We start from the raw sequence: 12877 nt of genomic DNA, 5'->3' as shown, positions 1-12877 counted from the left end.
GTAACTAACAGATTTGGGTAACAACCCAGCACTGCTACATATAACTAATGGAGAAAAAGAGAACAAAAGGAAATAGTACTCTTAATTAAAAAACATACAAACTGCATTACTTATATTAAATTTGTCACTTCAATTAAATTATATACCATTGAAAGCATTCTCCCAACATGGAGAATATTCTTTGATCTTATATTTTGCTATAAGAGACAAGACATCATTTCATATCCTTTAGTTATATAATATAAAGAAATGATTAATCAGTTCAAAGAGAAAAGTAAAGTGCAATAAGGCGCAAGTTAACATATTTGATTTTCCTAATAAAAAAAAGAAAAGTTCCTTTACATGTGAAATATCATTTCCTTTGCCCTCATTAGGTTAATTCCACTAAATTTATATTCCAAGAGTATCTTTATTAAAATTATATCAATATTTTCTTAGCTTCTTTACCTAGCAACTAAATAATATGAAATACTTGATTGTTAATACTCATACGTATAATAAAATCTTAATTTCAACTAAGTAAATCTTTAATTAATTAGTACCTCTAAAATAGATACAAACTAAGCCTCACCCATGCCGCTATCTCTCAATTAATTTACAGCATCAGTAAATAGTGTAAAGAAAAATTATAAAAGTTTCATATGAATTAATCACCAGCACTGCAGCAAGTACCTTTTGTATTTGCAGTATCATTTGATTAGTCAAAACATGTATAAAAGTTATATTTAGTATTAACGTTTATCATTTGTACCAGTATGTCTTCAAAATTTCATTAGAAAAGTGGATCATAACATTCTTTTACTGAGAAGAATACAGTAGCGGCCTAGACAAGAACAAAGTTGTACTGGTATAAAAAGAAATGACTGAATTCTATGGACAGAACAAAATTTGACATACCAGATACCGTAAATACCACCTTTGCATTTAACTCCGTTCATATATTTTTTTCATCTATTATGTGACTGTCGAAATAAATGTTTGCTAGGGCACAAAAAATCCAAGCCCGTTAATCGGGCCCAAATAATGCAAGTTACATTTCTCCTCAATCTCAGTACATTTATAGATGAAAGTAATATTAAGACCCTTTTTTAATACATAAATTTTACAGCAGTCTATCAAAAAATAAAATAAAGCTGAAGGGAGAACAACAACATGAAACAAATTGAATTTTATTGTTTCCTTCAAAATTCCTAAGTACATGAAATATTCCTATAAGAAATTATGAAAAACCTACAATAATGTGGTGCAAAAACCTCAATTGGAAGTCATGCACACAAATAAATTACCTGAATCAACTTCCTAATAGTAATGCTCGACAATTGATCGATCAAACTTATCTTTTTTCACCAGTTAGAATGTGAATTTAACAACTCTAGTAACCTCCTCTAGGATCCCAATAAGAATCCAAAATATGGAATCTGCCCAATATAAAGAATCAGAAGAATGGAAAAGGCACAACGTTAGTGACAGAGAACATAATTCCATAGTTTGGGATTCCCATTAGATAAGTAGGGTTTTCAGAGTAGAGCCTAATTACAAATTATCTAAATGGTCTCTATAGGATTTTGGAGTTATGAGAACACCTGTTAGCAGTGGAGCAATTAATCACAATATGAAAAGCGTGAATGCTGTACAATCAATTGTTTTCATAGGTTCGAAGTGCTTCATCGTCTTCACTAATTTCAGATGATGCAATTTGAAACTCAGTAATGGGGCTTGCCGGAGGAGGTTGATTTATATCAATGAGTGTTTCTCCTGATATAAACCTGTGATCTACCACCTTCTTAAGCCGTTTAAAAACCTGGAATTGTAAATTGATTAGAATTTAATCCTTCTATATTTTTATATAGTAATGCAGGGTCAATTACAGAAGTTAATGTACCAGCAGATCTGTTGCATAACAGCTGATACCAACTCGCAACATATTAGATAGTTTGTAGTAGTCACAAGAAAGAAAGCAAAACAAGACAATACAAATGATATCCCGGCTTAGTACTATCCTGCAGCAGATTGATATTCATCCTGGTTACTGGGTATAGGGTTCAAAATGTTTTTGATGGAATGCACCTTTCCATTATATTAGTCCAACATACATAGATCAGACACAATTGCTTCGTCTATAGATTTAAGAATTTTAACATCTTATTTGGAAGCAAGGTACAATGTTGGGTGACATTTGCAAATATCCCATACCTGATTCTCAGCCAAATCAGACACAATTGCTTCGTCTATAGATCTATTCGCTATACTTCCAGTTGATCTACGCTTAACTCTAAATACTTCTGCATCTGAATCATCACTGTCTTGCCCTGCCGAGCTTTCATTTTCAGGACGGTTTATATTAGGCAGCTCTCCTACTTTAGTGTCCATGCAACCCTGCCCAAGAATTTGATATTCAAAAATATATTCTCCAAAAAAGAATATAGGAATTCTTTAAATTTAAAGAGGAAGCAGTGAATACGGAAATAAAAAACATCAGTTTAAAATAGCTCTCCAAATAAGTTTCACTTAAAAGGAAAAAAAAAAGACTTTAAAAAGATGCACCGAGATGGAAATAAAAGCATCTTCGCCAAGATCTTTGTCCAAAAGAAAGTGCTTAATTACTAATGTCTACTACTTCTACAAAGCAAGTAATCTTTTTTCTTGTGTTAATGAAACTCACAGACCTAAAAGTTGTTCATTTAATAGAAAATCCTTAGTTCCTCATAACTAGCCCCTTAATAAAGATAAACTCAACTCTGATAAATATTGCGACTCCGGTATATATATTATGCACCAGTCATATGAAACATACTAAGTGTGACTAAGGTTGCCTTGATCCCAACCAGTCAAATACCAGGTAGGCCCACCTCTTGAAATGGTTCACTTGTAAATTTCAAAACTAACCATGCGACAGTACCAAGACAGATCAAGTGAGTTCAATCGATGGATTAGTACGCCAATTTGGAACCGGCTAGGTAAATAGGCAAGCTTGACCTTGGATGAGCAATGTTCGATTAACACTTAAATTTGTATTTGAAATCTGAAAGCATATAGCTATGTGATACGATTGCAAAGAGTATTTATTTCTTTATAATTTAAATCTGGTGACACAGTTCTACCAATCTCAAACTTCAGGGATCAACTTTTGCATATAACATTCTGCATATTCTATGTTCAAATCCTGTGTGAAGAATGATGAACAAGATGAGTGACCGACTCAAAATTGATCTTGAATATTGAGCCTAATGCATGGTTTTAGATCATTATTAAGCTCAAAGTGTTTCAGACCTCAATTCTGCTAAACCAAGATAACAAGTCAGTAAACTAAACCAAAATATGAACTCTGTAACAAGGAAAAATGATGAATTTTTGCAGCTAAATTAATTCTTATTTAGTTCTTGGTGCATGAACTAAAATATTAAAATGAGAGGCATCCTGGTAAAACATTTTCAAAGAGATCAAAAGGAAATTTCCCAAGGAAGAAAAATCCCAATTCATTTTCAGGGGCATTACGGTAAATTTCTGGCCCTTACATTACTTACAGATGGAGACCAGTTCACATCATCAGATCCAGTGGCTGCTTTCACGGACATTTCACAGTAAGGTTGGTAGACCTCATCACATGTGGCTGAGAGAGAACCAACCTCTTCAGTTCTCTTGGTGGGTCTTGCCTCAAAGGACTTAGATATGGTCTCTAAATTCTTTATGTCTCGACATACAAATATGATTCGATCAGGGCAAGAGCAATTCATGTTAACCCCTGGAAAAACCCAGATAAAAGTGAGAGAAAAGAGAAAAGAGCTTAGCAAACCATTAAAGCATGTCCATATGTGACCCTGGAGATGACTAATATATGCATACTCCCAAGAATTATAAGGCTTTAAACCCACCCATAACCCTTGTTACCAACTTATGGTGAGAGGGAGAGAGAGAGAGAGAGAGAGAGAGAGAATGAATGCTAGTTATAAATCCTGTTTTTCAAAACTAAAGCAGGAATCATGCAACAATTAAACAATAGAATTATATATTTTATTATAAATTCGAATGAAAATTCATACTGCATTGATTCATGGCATTATCATAGAATCAAAGAAAACTTAGAGATCTTTGCAACAAACCAAATTTCACTCATATTGTAGTTGAAACGACAAAGATATGAGCGTTCAAATTGGAGTTGATAATTTAGCAAACACTGACTGATATACAAACAGCAATGCGCTCAAAACTGGGAATCCTGGTATAGACGGACTATGCTGCATGAGTCAAGACCAGCTGTGCTGGTGTTTGCTTCGTAATATAAGTAAACATTAAATGTTTCAAGTAACTCAGAAACAAAAACAGGTGGAACTCACCAAATGGACCACTAGCATCGCAAGTGGCCAGTGAAATGACCAACCACTTGCAATGCCAGCATAATACTTATATTTCAAAATCCACCTTTACACTCCTTTTAAAAAAAAGTTTGGGAAAAAACTGCTTGGCAATGTTTTAGTATTTTTTTTTTCTTTTGTAAGCAGACAACATCTTGCAAATTTCCCAGACATTAGTCACTGTTTTTGTACACTTACCATGATGAAGGCAGAGAGGATCCAAGTTGCAACTGCACATATAATGAGATACATAACAGTCTCTTTTGCAAATACCGCAATAAACAGTAGCCTGAATATCGGATTTGTAAAAGAGGCGCACACCAGATTTAATAAGGAGCCACCTTGCATAATGCTGGGCCCGCATGAACTGAACAAAAGCTTCTATGCACTTTTCACAGGAATTGTCCCTCTCGTTGTTGCTTGAGCTTGTTTGAATCATTTCCTCAGAGAAAAACAATGCTTCTTTGCATAGGAGCTCCTCATGCGGGATAAGAGGGATTTTTCTGAGAAGAGCGTACCGGTCACGGCATATGTTACCTAGAGGGAACCAATGGCTCATTGCGAAATTGACAGCTTCTCCACAATTGAAACCTGAATGGATGATGTTAGTGTCACAAGAGAACATCAACAGAAGACAGAAGCAAGAGATCACTTGCCGTGTTCTTCATTTAGTTTAACCAGAATTGCGTGGATAGGTTCAACAACTTGCAGGCAAATGTTAAGAGAAAAGAAAATAAAAGAACCTATAGAAAGGTAATTTTTCATCAGCTATACCTTTGCAGAATTGGTAATACTAATATTATAATTCAACCAAACAATCTTATTTCCTCCTGTAATCATATAAAGAGTTTACAGACACAATCAAGGAGCTGAGGTAGTTTGACCATCATTTAAAGAAACTTGAGAAATTAGGGACATTAATGTTTAATTTATCCAATATTAACAACATGTGTGGGGTATGCATTAATTTCTCTATTTATAACGGTCCACAAATTAACAAAGTGTTGTTTGACTAATTATAACAATTGAAGGTTCTGTTGTATGTACAAGTTCAATACATACATTGAAGTACAGTGTCATTTTTAGAGCAAATGAACAGTTACTTGTTTCCTTGTGCTATATTTTGATTATTTTTTCTGTGGGTCCTTAAATCGGATACTAATGATGATGTGCCTGTACCAATATTAGTTGTGACACTAATCTACCAGTACCGGGTACCGGGTACTAATGTCCCAGACTACTGTCAAATGCTCACTGTAAAAATATCTATTTACCATGACTAAATCCAGCATGATATGCTCCAGGAAATGTAATTACAAATTCTCCTGGTTTCTGTACTGTCCTGTAAACTGGTACGCCATGATTTACTAATAAATTCGGAGGAAACATAGTAGTCTTTCCTAAGAGAAGCTCAAATACAGCATCAGGCTGGTCGGCCAACATTATGTCGTGACTATAGACTTTGTCCCTTACCACCCTCTCAAATGCTGATGCAGCATGACCCGGCACCCCATACCAGGTTTTTGATGCACCACAATGATGGTAATTAATGCTGACACATACAAAAATTAGGTTTAGTTAAATCAAACATAACATGCGGGCGTTTGCCAGGTATCAATTGATTTTAAGTTTTCAGGCCTCAAACAAATTGTCAATTAGTACACAAGTAAAATTATTGAATACCAATTAAGTTGGAAAAAGGCCAAAAAACTTACTGTACAAAATAATAATATTAATTAACCCACTAATAAACCAGAATAGGACAAGAATATGTCATTATTGAAATTTAAAGAAAATGCACATATATAGCAAACATAAATAGGTTTTTAAGAAGTAACCTATAAAAGTAATGATCTTCTACATGCCAAGCAAACATACTGAACAACATTCCTATATAGAGCATCGGGTCTGTTACACCCTACATAAAAAATAAAAACATAAACGAAAATAGCAATTCGAATCTAGTTGAAGTAGCTATTAAGAAAACCTAACAACAATAACCATAAGATTGGTTTAAAAAGTGCACTCACCGGAATTGCCGAACTGATGAAGCGCAATGTAGATTTTTGCAATCGAGACAGCCTCTGAAAAAGTTCAGAAAAGTGAAAAGATATAAACCTATTCCTTCTTATTTGTGCAATTCCAAATATAATGAAACAAAGATATCATAAAAAACAAAAGCTCAAGAACCAAAACAGTGATTGACAATTTACAAGCGGGACAGTAAAATAGTAATAAGTAAAATCATATAAATGCAGTTTTATGCCTTAATAGGTTTCAAAAAAGTACCCTCTGATACTGAACCGATAATAAACTCTAACCAATGTGCATACACAACACTATACTTTCTATTTTTCTTTATGTTGATATGTTGGTGAATTTAGAAAAATTAATAAACAAAGAAACAAGTAGAAAAAGAGGGAAAGAAGATTTCATGTGAAGGACCTTCAAATTCCATTTGCTATTGGCAAGTTCATCCAGAGGAGAAGAAGAGAAAGCACTGCCATCAATATCACAGGCATACTCAACAGATTGGGTCTTTCCTGAGGATATTTCATTCCAAAATTCCTCCTCTATGTATTTTTCTGGGAGGCTGCAAGTGCTGGAGTATCTCCGTGTGAATTCTTTGTTTGCCATCTTCTCAAAATCTCTAAACATGTATTTCCTGTAAATATTATAAAGCAATTACAAAATGGTATGAACAAATGTAATTCCACATTACCTACAAGTACTGTAAATTATTTATTGGTTGATGCAAAGCCTTTGTATGGGAGTTAATAAATCATTAACTCAAAGCTCCTATTGGTACAAAATGTAGAGATGAGGGACTTGGCATTTTCTCCTTTTTTTTTAAGGTCAGTGGGCAAAGTGCCCATTGACGATTGTATTAATTAGAAAAAGTTTGTACGCTTTCTCCATTTTGATATTCAATACAAAGTACAAAGCTAGGAGTGCAGTGAAAATTAGTGCATAGGCTCTCTTTTGAATATTTATATATACATATATTGATACAAACCCTGAATGTATTGTCAAGTGGACAAAAGGTATCAAATAAGGTGACAGGACAACAATGAAGAGAAAATTGCTCACCCTTTTTCTTCTCACATAAAGTTGGCATCCAAACCACCTGTTTCCATTTGCCATTGGAAACATGGATAGTTTGAAAAAATAAAAAATAAATAACTTAACGCATGGAGAATTATATTGCTTACAGCTATAGGCATTAGGATAGCAATCAACAGATCATAATTTCAAGCATTCCATTTCCATAAAAAAATATTAAATAATATGAAGTAATCAATGATCAACAGCTTGAATCAATGTTGCATTTAATAATTCAGAGTTTGAAATTCCTCAAGAAATGAGGCAAAACAAACCTCCCACTCATAAAGAAGGAGACCTTGTCATCCTCGGACCACTCAGATAGACGCAACGGTTGCACCCTAGTGGTAAATTTAAATCCCGGTTTCTCTCTCACAAGGACAATGCCAGCTGGAATAGATGCCCTTATTGGAGAAACTATCTTGCATATTCCTGGAAAGGACAGAGAAAAGGGAAAATCATAAGCCTGATTTGGCAATCTCACTATTAAATCAACATTTTTTGGTTGCTTCATCTTATAAAATTGGAAATTGTCAGGTGAAGGTCAGATAAATCTAATCGGATTAATTTCCAAATAAGCAAGCATTTTCTGGTAAACCTGGTACAAGCATCTTGGTTGGGACTAAGAAGAATTGAAATGTAGATTAATTCAAAGATAAGTTTCTACATTTGTACAAGTTTAACTCCTGCACTGTACCTGTTATTCTGGTATGACAAAAACAAATCTTGAATTGAATATATTTCCAAAGTAGATCAATCCAAGCCTGGATCAACTCAACATAGCACTCTTCCTATCTAGAACAGCATGCAACTATACATTTGACAGAGAAAACCAAAGCAGAGAAAATTCATTACCATGGTGTGATGCAAGAGGGGCGATTGTCTCCAGGTACCTGATAGGGTCCTCGAATTCCTCTATCGAGGGATGAAACACCATACATTCTGGAATCTTCTCTATCCACCCCAAATCATCAAGATCAAACTTTTCAACCTTCCTTTTAAGAAAATTGTCTCTAATTGGAACCACATCATGATCTGTACGAGCTTCCATTCGATTAAGGTCCCTACGTTTAATGGTCTTGAGGTTTTGTGTTATAACCATTGACGAGCAAGGCAGGCCTTCCACCTAGAGTAAAAGAGAAATGTCGGCTTGGTTTAGGTTTGTTTTACCATAGAAAAAATAAATAGAGTAAGTATTTTTATACCTAGGGTTTGGATAACATTTCTGGAATGGTGGAAATGCAATCACATCAAACAAAAAATGAAAGGTCAAGATTCCCAAAGAGGCTGTTAAAACATAATATAGTGCCCCACCCCCAAAACCCCAAGATCGGGCCGTGCCGCCATTCCACTTGTCATGCACTGTACTTCACTATCAACGTGGCAAAATAAGAATGAATATAGACTTGTATTGTTGGCTCTAAATGCAGATAAACAGGACAGTTTCATTTATGGTTCTATTCCGACACAAAGAGTACAAGTTACCAATAATTTATCATAATAAATCATTACTTGCTTTAAAGTTTACAATTAAAATGTTTGTGTACACCTACAAAAAATTTGATTAAGACCACCTTGGTTTATTCAAAAAGAAGCATAAAGCATGCACTACAGAAACACAATTTTAAGGAACTCACAAAAGGATATTAACTTAACTTCTTATTAACTTTTCTAAATTATTCTGTTCGCTTTTTCACTAATTTTTGTGTTGTAGTTACGTTTTTTTTTTTCTATTTGTATGATATGAGGATCACAAAATTTAAGTCAATCCGGTGCCGACACTTAATTTTGAACCTATGATCTCCCAAACAATAAGCAATGCTTTAGCCTACTGGGTAGGTTTTTTCTTCCAATAATAAAAGTACTACCATCAATATGCAAAAATAATGAAGCTAAAACTACAAGAATGAACGTGAATTTGAAACTAATATCTAATATAAAAGCTAAAGTAGGTTTCCATAATTGGAAAGAGAATATATACTGTTTGTAATTGTTAGTTAATTTTCTAGAACGAATTGAGGGCCTAGTGGGAAATGGATTTAAGCACTTTACTGCAGAATCTAAGTTATGCAATAACCAAATTTAGAAATTAAAGCAGAAAGTACAATCAAACAATGGGAAAGGATACAAGTCTCTTTCAAGAAAAATTCTAATTTTAAATTCAAATAGAGAGATAGACTTAAAACAAAGGCCGAAAGAGAAATCAAGTCCCACTGATAAAGTTCCCATGTAATTGTTTCAGCGAATCTATATTTCTGTTGTTGATGAATGATGACGCGAAAGTACAAATTATTTGTTGAACAAAAAAGTATCTCATGAAGCGGGCTCTAGAAAGAGATATTATTCGATGCATTTCAATAAACAATTAACGAGAAGGGTTCCAATGCCTCGTGCCTTTTATACCTCATCATACCTTATATTTTATATCTTTACTTTCAAAGTCTAAATTGTCGATCCGAACCGTTCAACATGATATCCATACTAAAATATGGTTGGAGATGAAATTTTATAATTTTTGAAAATCTTTTACTATTTTGTAAGATGTGTAGAAAATCACCGTTTTTTAACGGTCCAAAAACAGTAATTTTGTGATTGTACGTATCTTAAAAATAGTAAAAAATTTCCAAAAATTATAAAATTTTATCCCGGACATATTTTAGTATAAATGTCGTATTGAGCGGTTCGGATCAACCGTTTAAACTTTGAAACGAAGATATAAAATATGAGGTACGATGAGTATGAAAAAATGAGGTATCGGATCCCCCCTCATAATTAATATAGTTCCGTAATAGTTGCACATTGTAAAGAACTGGCTTCCAAAAACTTGAACATCTAATTTACCGAGGTAATGGTAAATAAATAGTTAAATACAGAATGGGTATTTAAATTAAAAAAAAAGGCAAGACGGAGAAAGTCAAACCAGATACAAATAAACAAACACAGTGAACAACCCCCTTCCACCTCACCCGAATCAAACAGTTCCCCTATGAAAACACCAACCACCAATTATATCCTCAGGAAAACAAAAAAACTAAAAATTATCTTAAAATGGAGGGAGAAAATAATATAATTCACTTAAAGACTCACCATTTCATACTGATTGGAGATCCACCGTGGCACTTTCTCTTCCCAGTTCCTTCCTCTCTTCTAAAACAAAGAAAAACCACTCAATTATCGGATCTAAATCTATAGACGAGTGAAATTAATCACATAACCCACCACATTACCCTTTTTGTACCAAATTCGACTGGATCCAGGCCGCTTCCCTCCCAAAAGCAAGAGAATTGTCAACTCTCTCGAATTAAAAGGATGCGACACTCGCTCCAGGGCAAAGAAGAGAGAGAATCCACTTGAGGGAGAGAAACAGCGAGTGGGTAGGAGAGAGAAGTTCCCCGGAAAAGTATAGAGAGAGAGAGACGTCACGGAGAGAACAAACGGAAGAGTCTGGGAAACTGGAGAAAGAGAAAAGTGCAGCTTATTTATATAATAAAAAGGCTGGAATGCTGCGGTTCAGTCACTCTCCAAGTCTCCATCAACAGAAAATGGATCGTCAATTGCCGCGTCCGATCCGGTTCCTCGAAAGTACCTCAAATTTTGAGTTTAAATCCGGACCAATCCGACGGAGATAAAATGCATGGAAGTCTTTAATGTTCGTGCCAAATCAGATCTGACGGTTCTGATCTAAACAGAAAATTTGAGGTACTTTAGTTTATTGAATTCTCGGCTTTCCTACCTCCTCTTGTAAAAGTTGCAACCAGTACGGGTCTACGAGATAAGGATATTAAATTATTAACCGTTCAGATAGAATGCAGGGTGATATATTATAATTTATTGGGCAGAGAGGGTAGGTTGTTGGTTGGACAAACGCTGTCCAAACGGAACCGCGTTTTCAGGCTTCTCCGTTTAAGACACTTCTTCTGTACAATTACGAAATTGCCCCGGAGGGAACTTTAAGAGTCAGTTCTTTGCAGGATTTTTTGGTAAATTGGTCAGGGAGGCGCGAACGGAAAGGTTCGTTACTTAACGCCGAAACCAAGCGTCCGCTCTCTAGTCGAGGTGGGGACTGAGGACGCTACCCAAGCGACGCAGAGGGTCTCCAAGACTAACTCTTCTATCGGAGCACGGGCTGAATTCGTATCCTCTGAGATATCTCAAACTTTGCGTGACTTTATGGAAAATCCCAACCGTTTAAATATGGTTTGCACGAATATTCAAGCACACATAATACTGACCCCTACATCACCCCGAATAGGCACCGGACACGTTGGTCACTCAAAATTTGAGATATCTCAGAGGAAACGCACTCGCAGGGGCTTACCGCGCATCGGACATATTATCCACGGCTACAGTACAATTCACAAGCAATTTAGCCAGAAGGATACAAATACAATCAAAGATTCCATGAGTTGCCAGTTGGCATTGCACCAACACTGAAGTAGGGGTGCAAACGGATCTGATAAAATCCAACCTTATTCGGATCCGTATCTGAAAATTTGATACGGTATCCGATATCTGAATATTCGTGCGGATACAGATACAGATATGGTTTTAATTTTTAATTATTTGTATATATACTATATAGTTTAATATATATTATGAAAATATTTATGTATATATCTACAGATAACCGATATCTGATATGTGTCTGTACATATCCGTCTAATATCCGATCTGTATCCATATCCGAAAAATAAAAATAAATACAGATATAATTTTACCACTATCCGATCTATATCCAATATGTTTGCACCCCTACACTGGACTATTTTGGAGATTGAAGAGGAATTTGATAAAATAGAAATGTAAATGCACAAAAAAATATTTATAGAAATTATTTAAAAATAATATATGGGATTGGATGGAGCATAGAAAAATTTCGATCCCACAAAAGAATATTTCGCTGTTGTCAATTTTTCAAAAACAAAATTAAAAAATATTTCATAAATTTATTTAATCAATGGTTTGGTTGAGTTAGCTACTCAAAATTGTTATGGTAGTGGTTCATATGTCCGCATAAAAAATAAAGAATTTTGGAACCGAGTTTGTTGTATGACTTTTTGTGGAGCAGTGTAGCATGGCCGATTTTTTTATTAATATCCAAAAAATAAATAAAATTTTAAAAAATATCAAAATCCCGTATTTCGAAAACTACCCAAACCAGTTATCCAATAACCGGATTTGGGACAAATTTCCGGTCAACAGTTGCCCGGACTCAAAAACAATAAATCCGGTTAACCTTTTTTTTTTTTTGAAAACAATTTTTTTTTATATTTTATTTTTTATTAAAATATTAGAAATGTTGAATATATTTCTTTGAAAATAGATGGAATACAATATAATTTGATTTATTAGAAAGACTGCAACAAATAACCCGGATCAATATTTTTCAGGCCGGATTTTTCACGGCTATAAGAAAAATTAAT

The 12877-nt window shown here is 34.5% G+C and overlaps 1 protein-coding gene across 8 annotated transcripts; it reads right to left on the bottom strand.

The window, feature by feature from the left end:
• Positions 1–1153: 1153 nt before the first annotated feature.
• Positions 1154–10916, bottom strand: LOC144557893 (lysine-specific demethylase JMJ706-like). 8 transcript variants are annotated; one of them, XM_078306527.1, is made up of 12 exons: positions 10682–10915; positions 10542–10601; positions 8310–8580; positions 7730–7886; positions 6798–7017; positions 6383–6436; positions 6191–6270; positions 5627–5904; positions 4551–4943; positions 3516–3742; positions 2194–2376; positions 1154–1801 (listed from the first exon to the last, which is right to left on the bottom strand). In XM_078306527.1, the coding sequence occupies exons 2-12, from the start codon at positions 10542–10544 to the stop codon at positions 1637–1639; spliced, it is 2031 nt and encodes a 676-aa protein (XP_078162653.1). In that variant the 5' UTR covers positions 10545–10601; positions 10682–10915; the 3' UTR covers positions 1154–1636. The 8 variants fall into 8 exon arrangements, with proteins under 8 accessions (XP_078162653.1, XP_078162656.1, XP_078162654.1 ...); XM_078306530.1 differs by having other exon boundaries at positions 3525–3742; XM_078306528.1 differs by having other exon boundaries at positions 10542–10598.
• Between the last annotated feature and the right edge of the window lie 1961 nt (positions 10917–12877).

This window comes from Carex rostrata, chromosome 8 (genome assembly GCF_964058835.1).
Source record: "Carex rostrata chromosome 8, lpCarRost1.2, whole genome shotgun sequence".
NCBI classification, from domain to species: domain Eukaryota; kingdom Viridiplantae; phylum Streptophyta; class Magnoliopsida; order Poales; family Cyperaceae; genus Carex; species Carex rostrata.
The sequence above is the reverse complement of the archived record's forward strand: the minus strand, read 5'-3'. Positions and strand labels throughout refer to the sequence as shown.

Bases quoted from the DNA above. Each gene is read 5' to 3' on its own strand.
- LOC144557893 (XM_078306526.1), bottom strand. The intron at 2,377-3,515 runs GTAAGGGCCAGA...ATTCTTGGGCAG, and splicing joins GGTCTCCATCTGTAAGTAAT to GGTTGCATGGACACTAAAGT. The intron at 1,802-2,193 runs GTATGGGATATT...TTACAATTCCAG, and splicing joins CTGATTTGGCTGAGAATCAG to GTTTTTAAACGGCTTAAGAA.